General features: G+C 33.1%; 1 protein-coding gene across 1 annotated transcript; it reads right to left on the bottom strand.

Moving 5' to 3' along the window:
• Positions 1–4,413: 4,413 nt before the first annotated feature.
• Positions 4,414–5,389, bottom strand: LOC127541568 (olfactory receptor 10AG1-like). Its single transcript, XM_051966794.1, has one exon. The coding sequence runs from the start codon at positions 5,347–5,349 to the stop codon at positions 4,414–4,416; it is 936 nt and encodes a 311-aa protein (XP_051822754.1). The 5' UTR covers positions 5,350–5,389.
• Positions 5,390–14,276: the final 8,887 nt, after the last annotated feature.

The following is a 14,276-nucleotide window of genomic DNA, read 5'->3' as shown; positions in this document are numbered from 1 at the left end:
AGAATCCTGAATTTCTAAAGTCTCTCTGGGTGTAACCTCAGCTGCTATCATGCCCCACCTGTCCTTTGATTGATACTTTGGAGCTGGGCCCTGCCTCTCATTCTTCTGGGTCAATATACATTTAGAGGCCCAATGAAAGCCTCGGTTACATTTTGGACATGGGGTTTTGGGTTTTCTCTCACCCTGTCTTCTCACTCTATCTCCATATCTACAATCAGCTCTCAAATGTCCAATTTTTCTGCACTGAAAACATCGACGAGTTTCTCTAGAATTCCTCTGCCAAGAAGGACCTTGTCTTTCCATGTTCATCATAGTCTGGGCATAATAAGCATTTGTGCCCACTGTGGCACAGCGTCTAATGATTTCTTCTAAAGGAGCATTTTTGTCTAGCCCCCATATAATTCTCTTGCAAATCTCATTGGCATTTTCCTTAGCCAAATGTCTAGTCATTATTTCTGTTGCTGCATTGTCTCCAATGGTTCTTATTACAGCTGTTTGTAAACGTCCCACAAAATCTGCAAAAGGTTCATTGGGACCTTGCTCTATTTTTGTGAAAACATTATTTCCATCTTTCTGTCCAGGGAGAGAATTCCAAGCTTTTATTGCAGCCTTAGAAATTTGCTCATACATTGTTATGGGATAATAAATCTGTTCTGAACTCTCTGCATACTGACCTTCACCAGCTAGTTGGTCAAAAGTGATTTGTACAACAGCTCCTGTTTGCCTATTGCATTGGGCTTGAATCCTACATAATTCATGAAACTCCGAAAGCCACAATAAATTTTGTCCCGGTTCTAGACAAGTTTTCGCTATGGATTTCCAGTCATTCGGGGTTAGGATTTCATAAGACAAATTATCTAGTAACATCTTCACATAAGATGATGTAGCCCCATAAAGAGTGCAACCCTTTTTCAAATCTTTAATTTTTTCCAAAGTAAAAGGAGTGTATCTTCTCTCTTTTTGACCTGAAGAGTCAATCCTTTCAATCACAGGATATGCGTTTATAAAATCAGATATATCTTCTCCTTCATTTTTTGCTTTAATTAATGCTTTTTCTAATCTTGTCAAATTCTGCTTTACAGGAGAAGCTGACTGTGTTTCTGTCTCTCTCCTTCCCCCTTGTTCTACCCATGAAGGGTTAATTGCGGGGGGAGGGTCATGAGATGTGGAATCACCTAATTCCTCCTTCTGTGAAGTATCATACTCAGAATTGTAATTAACTCCATTCTCATCTGATTTGTCCTCCTTTTCACCTAGTAAAGTTGGCACTTCCTCCTGTACTTTCCTTTTCATCATTCTATCACTTAAATAACTTCTTATAGCCAATTGTATTACATTATATGTATTAATTATTGAGTTAGGCCCATTTTTATCATAGAATTGACAAAGATCCTCTCCAACCAATTTCCATTCATTTAGATCTAATTCCTTATCAAGAGAGAAACAAGGACATATGTCCTTTATAGTTTGTAAAAGTTCAGTGATTTGCTGTAAACTTATAATTAAACCTTGGCTTTCCATAACTTTGACAATGCTCTCTAAACATTTTCCTTGAACAGAAACAGGCTGTTTTCTAAATATCTGTCCCATCTTAGATGAAATTCTACTTTAACTCTTCTAACAAAATTTCTTTGTTGCACTCACCCTAATTTCTGGGTTGAAGTCTTTTCCACTGGATCAGGATCAGAGGCTTTTCCACTTGAATCAGGATTGTAGCTTTTCCACTGAAATCCACTGAGGGGGTCTGTGCGTTTAAAGACATTTGGAGAGAGCTCTTGGAATGCTTTAATGCTTTCCTTTTTTAGGAAATTACATCCTGACCTTAAAGAGGCATGGGATCAACTAATTGGAAGGTGGGAAGCTGTTGTGAGTTCAAATGTGGGGTTCTTGTTCTTCTATAAAATATTATAAAAGTTCTCTCTGGGTGCCTTCCCTGGAATCAGGATTTTGTCGGTCCCTGTTCGGGCGCCAAAATGTGGTGAGCTTTTTCTTCTCAAAAAGCAGCCAGGTGATAAAAGTTCAGATCTTTTATTATCTAGCCCGGTTAGCTTACAGGCCTATCTCTCTGCTTGGTTCCAAGAGCTCTCTCCGAATGTCTTTAAATCCAAAAGTCTGGTCCTTCAGCCTCTGCTTCTGCTTTCTTCAGCCTCCAGCCAGCTCCAGTCTTCATGTCATTCCGGTGAAATCTCGACTTGTAGCGTCTTCCTCTCTAAAGAACTCTCCGAACTGGCCCATTGGCCTATTTATGCTCCTTCCAGAGAGAGGGATTATGGGTAGTTCTACTTAGTACCTTGTTTCAGGTTCTGCCCAAAACATCTTTTTGTAAGATTAGATCAACTCTAACTACTTAGCAGTTAGTAAGGATTCCAACATCATGTCCTTTCCACTAAACTATACTTTTGCTCCAATATGAATTATTATTTATTACCATATTCCTCCTAACTTTGAAAAGGAAAACAGTCTCCTTCTAAAAAGTGATCTTTTGAATCATCACCACACTTTAAATAGAAATTTATCCTGATTTTTTTTTGTTTGTTAGTTTTATGGAGAGAGTTTTTTCATGATTCTTATCACATTTTACTGACAGTGGTCTTCTGCCTCAAAGTCCAGTTTTCTAAACATCACTTACTGAGGCAGTGTTACATAGTGGAAAAATCTGCACATTCAAGCTAAGGGAGCATATGGCAACCCTGGCTTCCTCGATTCCTAACTATAAATGAAAGGTCACTAAATTTGAATTATGTGAATCTTAGTGATATTGTGAAAAAAACAAAATAGGAAATGGTCGAGTATTTTAACCATATTTATTTTATAAATTGATTGATTCAAATATTTGAAAATCTACCAGCCTTATGTATCTTGAAACAAACAAACAAACACAAAACAAAACAAAACAAAACAGAAACACCAAGAAAAATTGCAGTCAAATTTCACAACTATGAAGTCTATGAAAAACATACTAGAGAGTGCCAGACAGGAGCAATGCATAGTCTGGGAAGTCCCAATCAGCATTTACTTTGCAATTACAAATGTTAAGAATTAGACAAGATAAAAGATTAAATCTTGGAAGATGATATTCCAATAAAAGGAATTAATGCTAAAACTAAGATTCATCTCCTGGAAAAATTAAGCATAAGAGTTCATGAAAGAAAAATGGTCATTAAAGGTAATAGAAGGATTTCAAAATTTCAAAAAAGAGCAGACTAGAATTAAACAAAACATTTGATCCCTGATATCAATACCCTAAAATAAGTCTAAAAATGCAATTTAAAAAGTGCAAGAAAACAGAATATTTAATGAAGTTAAGCAGTGAAAATACATATGTGTGTGTGTGTGTGTGTGTGTGTGTGTGTGTGTGTGTGTGTGTATTTATAGGTATAAGAAATTTAAGAATATGACAGAAAGCACAAAGGATAAATAAAAGGAAGAAACTGGAAACAGAAGGGAAGAAGAGGTAGGATGGGGCAAATTATATCACATGAAAAGGAATGAAAAATCTATTACAGTGGAAGTAAAGATGAGGTTGTGCAATGCGCATCAATTGAATCGTACTCTCATCAAAGAAGAAATAATACACACAATCAGGTTCATATAAAAATCTATCTTATCTTATCTTACCTTTCTCTCCTTCCCTTCCTTCTTCTCTCCTTCCCTGTTTCTTTCTCTTCTTCTCTCTCTCACCTTTCCTCTGTTCCTCTCTGTCTCTTTCTGTCCCTCTCTCTGTCCCTATCTCTCTGTCTCTGTCTCTTCCACCTTATTTTCCTCAAAAACAGCTTAACTTAGGTGAAACTCCATGGAATATCATGCTCCCATCTCTAATGAGATCTTGGCCTAGCCTACTTTCCAGCCCAAATTTAGCTTTTTTTTTTTCTTCCTTCATTCTATTTTAACCTTCTTGAGGGCAGGGATTATCTGGCAGTTAGCAACATCATTGGCACATAGTTAGCATATGAATTGCTACTTGAATTATGCATGCAGTCATATATACATGAAGTGATCAATATTTAAACAAGTAAATTGTGAGTAAAAGGTGTAGTTTTGAATATTTTTAAGACAATAGAACAAAATATATTTAGGTTGCAAATATTTTTAAGACAATAGAACAAAATATATTGAAGTTACAAATATTTTTAAGACAAAAGAACAAAATATATTGAGGTTACCCTTGCTGTTTCTGTTTATAGTAGTCACAACATAAGATAAAAGACAGTTTGATCAACTCAGTGAAGCTCTAATAAACTAAACTAGACCTTGCAGACAGGTGTTGGGTATCTTTAAATATAATTTCCTTGACTTTATTTCCAAGTATGTTGTAGATGTCTCATAAAAGAAGAGCAATCAATTTCTTAGTAGTAATGGGAGAAATGGAGAGCAAGATTAATATATACATATATTTAGATGTGACTTTTTGGTTCATGAACAACATGATTTTGGAAGGAGTTTTTTTAGGGCAACAATTACATCCTTATTCCTCAGGCTGTATATCAGGGGATTTAACACTGGAGTCACAATAGTATAGAAAACAGCAAAGAGTTTGTCGGATTTAGCTGACTGACTGGATTTGGGACGCAAATACACGATACTGGCAGAACCAAAGAATAAAAATACTACTATAAGATGAGAAGAACAGGTAGAAAAGGCTTTGGATTTCCCGGAAGTTGATGGTAGTTTCAGGATGTTGACTATGATTTTGAGATAAGATATGAGTATCAATAGAAAGGGAATTATGACAAAAAAGAAAGTATTAACATGGACAGCGATCTCTCTCTGATAAGTGTCCCCAAAGGCAATCTCCAGCAGTGGTGAGGCATCACAGAAAATATGATTGAGTTTGTTATGACCACAAAAGTTCAGAGAAAAAATATAATAGGTGACACCTATCTGAACTGGTATTGCTGTGATCCAGGAGGCAATCACCATTTGGACACATGTCCTGTGATTCATGATGAGTGGATAGTAAAGAGGCTTACAGATGGCTACATATCTATCATAAGCCATCACAGCCAGGAGTAAGCACTCTGCAATTCCTAGAATATAAAGGAAGCCAATTTGTACAGCACAGGACAGGAACGGGATGTTTCCCTTCTGAGCCCAAATATCCCTTAGTATTCTAGGGAGAGTGACTGATGTATAACAGATTTCCAAGAAGGAAAAGTTTCCAAGGAAAAAGTACATGGGGGTTTGAAGAGTAGGATTCGTCTTAGTTATAAAAATGAGCAGGCCATTTCCTATAAGTATACACAAATAGATGACTAAGAATGTTCCAAAAAGAAAACTTCGGAGGTTAGGAAGGTCAGAAAATCCCAGAAGAATGAATTCCACCAAATATGTAGCATTGCTTTTTTCCATTGTCAGAGTCTTCTGGCTGTGGAAATATTGAATGCAGAAGGTGCAAAATAACTTTCTTTCCCTAGGTCTTAGTTTATAACTTAGAAATATAGAAAGGGGGAAGTACAGAAGGTGTTGTTCTAATGACCTCACATATCACTCTTAACTTTTCCAATTTTTCTTTGAGTCTTCCCATCTATAACTAACTTTAATATTCTATTCTTCAAAGTCACTTCTAAGTGTTAACTTTCTATATTCTTCATGTCCTATGTTGTCAGAGTATATACTAAAATTCTTTCACTGTCTTTCTTGAATATTTGATTGAAAATATGGATATAAGAAAATGTCATCTAGTAAAAAAATCACAAATCACTGTAAATTTCATATGTGCTATCAATCACACCATTCCATAGTTAACATTTTATTTTCAAAGACAGTTCTCTCCAGATATCAAAAGCCATACCTATTACGTAAGTTATGAAAGAGAATAGATTGATTACTTTATTAATTTCCCCAAGTAGTCCTGGGCTTATGTGCCTTATTATGTTAGTACTTTTAAGCTATGTTCATGTTTTGTTTTCCTCTATGGAAAAATTGTTTTCCTAACCATCTTTCATTATCAGTCATCAGCTCTCAAACCCTATCCCAGCTTTACTTTTTCCTCTGCATGGCATTTCCTCATCACCTTAGCTAACACACATTTATCCATTTCTTGAATTAATAGATCATGAAAACAATACCATGAATTTCTAACTAGCATTTATATGCCTTTTGATACATTTTCCTATATGTAACCAACAATGATTCCGTTATTCTATATCTTCATGAACTATTGCTAAGAGAAGTGAGCAGAATCAAGAGAACATTGTACACAGTAACAATATAAAAATCATCTGTGATGGACTTGGCTCATTTCAGCAATGAGATGATTCAAGACAATTCCAATAGATGAGATGAACGTGACATCTACATCCAGAAAGAGAACAAGAGTGAATATGGAGCAAAGCATAGATTTTCACCCTTTTGTTATTGTTGCTGTTGTTTATTTGCTTGGTTTATTTTTCCTTTCTCATTTTCCCCCCTTTTGATGTATTTTTAGCTAAAATGCAAAAATGGAAGTTTGTTTAGAAAATTGTATACATTTGGTCTCTATGAAATTCTTTGCTGCAGCAATTAGTTGTTCCATGTAGTAAATAAGTCAAATTATGAAGTAGTTGTAGCAGGCGCAGAGGATTTATATTTCTTTTTTTTTTCCCTGAGGCAATTGTTAAGTGACTTGCCCAGGGTCACCAGCTAGGAAGTGTTAAGTGTCTGAGACCAGATTTGAACTCAGATCTTCCTAACTTTAGGGCTGGTGTACTATCTACTGCAATAGCTAGCTGCCCCTTAATTCATATTTCTTAAAGAATAACAATAAGAATGTACAAAAATATATTAATTCTTTTTATTTAAAAAGATCTATTCTGAAATCTACATATGTTACCTCTCTAGCCATCATACTTTTATCATTGTGGTAGCTTGGGATAGTGTAAAACACTTGCAAGCCGTACTCACAAAACTAGTATTTAATTCTCTCTTTGGTGTTCATTATTTGTTATTTTGAACAAATAATTTGATTTTATTTTGCCATGATTTCCTCAACGTTATTATAAAATGATCAAAGTAGTTAACATCTGAGATCCCTTTCAGGTCCATGTCTATGATTCTCTGACCTGAGAATATGTCAATATCATTTAAGCTTTTAGTGTCATTCACTTTCAACATCTATTTCTGAACCTTATAAAAAATGAAGCAAAACTTACTTTTACACTAGAAGGCAGATATGATTGAATTTCGTTTAAAATGCTATCATAAACTACATAAGTAAAATGCAGTAAGTTATTATAATCCTCATGTAATTGCTTTTTCCTCTATAAAAGGGAAACCATTTCCGCTTATATCTGTCTTTTGTTATGAAGATTAATTGAAATGGGTCATTTAAAATATTTTAAAAATTGTAAAATTTGGCACACTTCAATTTAAAGACATCATTGTCATCACTATTAATTATTCATTATCATTTTACTTAGAATTTTGTCTTCCCAGTTGCAATTCTATTGAGAAAATCATTAATATCTTACACAAATTAACACTTGCATAGGTGAAAAATGGTTTTTAAAGTATGATAAAGTCAACTTATTGTCCACAGGCTCAAAGAAAATATCTTTGGGACAATTTCATCATATAGAAACCATCTCATTCAGAAATTGCTCTAATTTCATTAGATGCATTGCATGTTTTGAATTTTTTTATTTCACATAGATTTAAGAGCAAAAATAATTTTCTGTGGAAAAATCAATTTGTTCTTTCATTTTAATAGTTATGTAGGTAGAACTTTAAGAATTCTTTGATTGTTTTATATGAAACAAAGCATATATAGAGAATTTTGGGCAATAATCTTCTCTTTGTTGGTGCAAAGTCCCAAGAATAATTTGATTTTGTATTTTCAATATGTAGATTTGTCATCTCTTGCTTAATAAACTTGCCAAACTTAAATTGTCGCTGTTCACTAGTTACAGTGATGCCTGCCTTTCTGGGATCCATTAGGGGGCTTTCTTGGCAAAGACATTGGAGTGGTTTGACAGTCCCTGCCCCAGTTCTTTTCACAGATGAGGAAATGGTGATCAACAGGGTTAAGTGACTTCTATAAGTTCAGACACACATTTATACTCAGGAAGAAGCCCCAGCATTGTACCACATAGCGATTAACTTTAAAATTGGTGCAAGCATAGATTGTATTGTTTGTTTCCTACCTTCATTCCTTAGGCTGAAGGGCATCGATTGATAAGCCATAGTTCCTTAAGGAAAATATTTATATAGTATTTATTGTTGATTATCTGGTGCCAGATCCTCTCTCTTCCTACTTGTGAAGATATACAGATTAATTCATCAGAATTAAAGGAACATATGTTACAATTACATTTTTAAAAAGAATTCTCATTTATCTCTATATTGCACAATGTTACTTCATTCTAGCAATATGAATTTAAAATCATCTCATGGGAAAGTCAAGAACAATAACAAAATTATAACAAAAGAAACAAAACAAGTAAATAAACAAAGTCCAAGCCTTAGCAGAAATATTTGTGACATTTTAATAATGAACTCCCTTAAATACAACATGAAACTACTAAGAATTTTTCCTTGAGTATATACTTTAAATTCTAATTTTCTTCAATAAAAAATAAAATTTTCAAAAAAGTTCATCTTCACATTAATAGCAAGAGTGCCTTTTTGTCTATGGTTCTACTGTTGCTATTTTCTTTACATTGATGTCATTTATTTTCCCTTGCCTGCTTGCCCCATAACCCCCCCACCCCCACTCATGTAAGAGCATCTCTCACTAGAAAATAGAGATACATAGAACAAATCAGGAAAATAGCCATTTCACAAAATGCGTATCTCATTCATCTCATATTATTTCTATGCAAAGAAAAGCTCAGCATGTTTCAGTAGCATACACTGTACTTATTTGTGTTGTGTACTTTTGCAAAGAAAGGGATCTTTGAAATAACTGAATGTTTTCCTAACAACAGGATTTGAATATAGAATCAATAAAAACAGTGTTCCTTTCCCTAGCTATTTGATATTTTATGGTCCTAAATGAAGTTTTAGTTTGTCAGAATTTTTCAGATTTTGCTTCATAATTAAAATAGAGGTGCCCTTGTTATTGACATACAAGATCAGAGTAATATTAATGGTGAATAAAATAATGAAGTAAATTTCAGGTCTTGGATTAGAAAATATACAATATAGTTAATATGTTTAGTGTTTATTCAATGAACAAAACATATTGAGGTTATTGGCAATTAAGACCTCCTTTTCACAGGGGTGTAAATAGAATTTAAGTGACTTGACAAGGTTTCTACAAATATAAAATATCAGAAGATGGATTGCATACCAGGTTCTCCTGCATTCCATGCCCAAAATCTGGGCCCAATAAGAAGCAACTTCAATAAAGCATAAATAAGGGATAAAAGAAAACAAAAACAAAAGAGATAATTTTATTTGCATGAAATGATAACTCTCTTGTTCAAAAAAAGTTGTTGTTATGACAATTGAAAAAGAATGATTTTCATATATTCCTAAAAACATTTACATTTAAAAAGATAATATAAAGATCTATTATTCTTGTATGGATAAAATATTCTATAATATCAGCAGATTGTTTATATTCAATAAGAATCATAAATTATTATTAAAAACTCTAAAAACAATACTAATAAGAGAAATGAAAATTGAAATTCTTTGTTTCCTTTTTCACAAATCACAGAGTAAGTACTATGATAAATAATGAGACATAATCAATTTTGAACTTACTAGAAAATATAAACTCATTATCATAATATTCATGGAGTTGTTAAGTCATATAAATATCATGGGAAACTCAAGAATGGTTCATGTGTGTAGTCAATTAAATATTCAAAATCTTTGATTCAGCAATCTTAATAATGTGGCATTATGGAAGTCAGTGACAGAAAGGTCGCACAAGGAGAGAATACTACTACTGTTTTTTGTTTTGTGAAAGAGGAAAAAAAGTCTTTATGAAAGAGACTAGATTTCAATCCACAATAATTGAACGCGTATTTTCATATGGATATAATGAAATGCTATATTACAAGGAAAATAAATGTAATGAATTAAAGGAGTAAAAAACAAGTTTAAATGACATTAGGGGAAAAAATACAACCATTCTAACCGCAGCCACAACAACAGTACTATGAATAAAAGGAAAACTAAACCACAGATTGAGTTCACATTAATTTCAATAGCAAATTTATTCCTTGAAAAGATTCAGAGAAATATTGTCTCCTTCTTAGCATTGTACTTCAGGAGAACTATGGTTGTGAAGAATTGAAAACGTCATCATTTGCACATATATAATTTATATTAGACTATTTATATTTGAATTCAAAAGAAAAAAATGTTAAATATTATTTTCACAAGTTATGTAGAATAAAATATTATTTTAAAATGAAATTAAAACATTAAAATAAATTTAAAAGAAGTTATTAAATATGGTTTATTTAATGCATTCTTCTCTTTGTTTTCTTTATTACAAGGGATGTGTTAATGGTATTATACTAGGTGATAATTGTGATGTACCAAAAAAGTAGGGGTAGTCATAAAAAAAAAAAAAGAGAAAAACAAACAAACAAACAAACAATATTGAATAAGAACTCTGATGTTAAGATAACCTTGGACTTCAGGGTGATATTTTTCATTTTTCATTTTTTTTTCATCTAGGTACTGAGATAAGGCAAAGCATATTTGTGAAGGCAAGGAAAGTTCATTCTTTGTGCATTTCCCCCTATTATTGTATATTTTAAAACTTTCAGGAACTTTCTAGATAAGTATTTCTACAAGCCTCTTCATAATCAGAGAATTTGAAGGTGAGCAAGCAACATATTTCACACTTACCTTCCTTAGATGAGTTCACAATTACCATGTTGTTATTATTAAGGTTCTTCCTTTAATTCATATAATGAAAATAATATGAGAAAATTACAACTAGTAAACATAAGGTGCTTAACTATTTGGAAAACTATTTACATATATAATCTATGTTTCAAACTATATAAATAACTTGACTAAGTATCAGAACCAGGTTTGAATACAGGGATCTCCTGACATTTTCACTAATCTATTCTTTTTCATTCTTATGTATTAACATATCCTACTGTATTCCCTCTAACTTTGAAAAAAGCAACCAGATTCATTTTTAAAATGATCATTAAGATCAAATCACTACACTGTTTAAGTAGAAATGATTCCTGACCTTCTGTATTCTCTAGGGAGAGTTTTCCCATGAAATATCAAATTTTAATGAGAGTTGTCCTCTGGCTCAAAGTCCGGTCTTCTAAGTATCTTTGGAAAATCACTAAATGAGGCAATTTTACATAGTGGAAAAATATAAAGATCTGAGCCATGGGAACATATGGCAACCCCATCATTCTTAATTCCTAACTATTTAATTATTGAAAGGTCACCACTCTCCTCTTAATCTGCTTCCCCATTGTTTGGAAGAAAATGTTTTGAATTTTTTAAATCATAATCTTCTTGTGAAAAAAAAGTGTGATAAAAAAGGCAGGGTTTTTAACCATATTGTTGTCATAAAATTGATAGTAACCAATGCTTCAGTTTGATATTTGAAATGTAACCAGTTCCTTGTGTCTTGGCACAAATGTAATGTTTTTCTTAACATGTCCCTAAGAAAAATAAAGTTTTTGATATTGCACACCCTTCAGATATTCAGAATACATACCAGCAACCTCATAATGCATTGTAACAGAGACTACAATTACAGACAACTCTGGATTATTAATCATAATATTTGGGTTCAAATCCCTCTTTTCTAGCTTTTATAATTTTTTAATTTTTTGTATAATACTTTTTTATTATCAAAATATATGCAAGCATAGTTTTGAACATTTATCACTGCAAAACCTTTTGTTCCAAATTTTTCTGCCCCCCCTCCCCACCTCACATTCCCCAAAGACAGCAAGCAGTCCACTATGTTATACATATGGAATTCTTCTATACATATTTCCACATTTATCATGCTGCACAAGAAAAATCAGATTAAAAAGAGAAAGACTAAGCAAAAACAAAAGGCAAATGAATAACAACAAAAAGTGAAGACACTATGTTGTCATGTACATTCAGTGCTTAAAGCCTTTTCTCTGGGTGGAGATGTCTCTCTCCATCACAAATCATTGAAACTGGCCTGAATCACATTGTTATTGAAGAGGGCCACTACTGTCAGAGCTAATCATTATTTATTTATTTTTGTTGTTGTTGTTGTTGCTCTATACAATGCACTTTTGATTCTACTCACTTCACTTAGCATCAGTTCATGTAAGTCTCTCCAGGCCTTTCTGAAATCAACCTGCTGATCATTTCTTATAGAACAACAATATTCCATAACCTTCATATACCATAACTTATTTAGCCATTCTCCAACTGATGTGCATCCACTCAGTTTCCAGTTTCTTGCCACTACAAAAAGGGCTGCCACAAACATTTTTGCACATGTGGATTATTTTCCCTTGTTATGATTTCTTTGGGATACAAGCCCTGTAGAGACACTGCTGGATCAAAGGGTATGGACAGCTTGATAGACCTTTAGGCATAGTTACAAAATCTCTCCAGAATGGTTGGATTAGCTAACAACTCCACCAACAAGGTATTAATGTCCCAGTTTTCCCACATCCCCTCCAACATTCATCAATATGTTCTCCTCTCATTTTAGCCAAACTGAAAGGAGTGTAGTAGTACCTCAGAGTTGTCTTCATTTGCATTTCTGTGACCAATAGTGAATTAGAGCTCCTTTTCATATGACTAGACATGGTTTTAATTTCTATTTTTTTTAATTTTGAAAAAAAATTCTTTACAACATTATCACTTGCACTCACTTCTATTCCAACTTTTTCCCTCCCTCTCTCCACCCCCTCCTCCATATGGCAAGCAGTCCTATACATGTTAATTATGTCACAGTATATCCTAGATACAATATATGTGTGCAGAACCAAACAGTTCTCTTGTTGCACAGGAAGAATTGGATTCAGAGGGTAAAAATAACCCGGGAAGAAAAACAAAAATGCAAACAGTTTACATTCATTTGCCACTGTCTTTTCTTTCGGTGTAGCTGCTTCTGTCCATCATTGATCAATTGAAACTAAGTTAGATTTCTTTGTCAAAGAAATCCACTTCCATTAGAATACATCTTCATGCAGTATTGTTGTTGAATTATATAATGACCTCCTGGGTCTGCTCATTTCACTTAACATCAATTCATATAAGAGTCTCCAAACCTCTCTGTATTCATCCTGCTGGTCATTTCTTACAGGACAATAATCTTCCATAACATTTATATACCACAATTTACCCAACCATTCTCCAATTGATCAAAAGGTATGTATAATTTGATAACTTTTGGGGCATAATTCCAGATTGCTCTCCAGAATGATTGGATTCATTCACAACTCCACTAACAATGTCCCAGTTTTCCCACAAAGAAAACTCATTTATCATTATTTTTTCCTGTCATCTTAGCCAATCTGACAGGTGTATAGTGGTATCTCAGAGTTGTCTTAATTTGCATTTCTCTGATCAATAGTGATTTGGAACACTCTTTCATATGAGTGGAAATAGTTTCAATTTCATCATCTGCAAATTGTCTGTTCATATCCTTTGACCATTAATCAATTGGAGAATGGCTTGATTTCTTATAAATTAGAGTCAATTTTCTATATGTTTTGGAAATGAAGCCTTTATCAGAATGGTTTTAATTTCTTCTGAAAATTCTCTGTTCATATTCTTTGACTATTTGCCAATTGGAAAATAGCTTGAATTCTTATAAATTTGTGTCAATTCTCTATATATTTTAGAAATGAGGTTTATGAGAACCCTTAAATGTAAAGATGCTTTCCCCATTTATTACTTCCCTTCCAATTTTGTGTGCATTGGTTTTGTTTATGCAAAAACTTTTTAACTTAATATAATCAAAATTATCTCTTGCATTCAATAATGTACTCAAGGTTTTCTTTGACCACAAATTATTTCCTTCTCCACAGATCTGAGAATTAAAGTCTCCTTTGTGCTTCTTATTTGCTTAAAATATCATGCTTTATATCTAAATCATGAACCCATTTTGACCTTCTCCTCCTATAGGGTGTTAGATATGGGGCTATGCCTAATTTGTACCATAATAATTTCTAATTTTCTCATAAATTTTTGTCAAATAGTGTGTTTCTATCACATAAGTTGAGATCTTTGGGTTTGTGAAACACTAGATTATTATAGTCACTGACTATTTTGTCCTATGAACCTAATCAATTCTAGTGATCAACTACCCTTTTTCTTAGCCAGTACCAAATGGTTTTGATGACCACTGATTTGTAATATAC

This window comes from Antechinus flavipes, chromosome 6, assembly GCF_016432865.1.
Source record: "Antechinus flavipes isolate AdamAnt ecotype Samford, QLD, Australia chromosome 6, AdamAnt_v2, whole genome shotgun sequence".
Taxonomy (NCBI): domain Eukaryota; kingdom Metazoa; phylum Chordata; class Mammalia; order Dasyuromorphia; family Dasyuridae; genus Antechinus; species Antechinus flavipes.
Note: the sequence above shows the minus strand (reverse complement) of the source record. Positions and strands in the feature narration are given on the sequence as shown.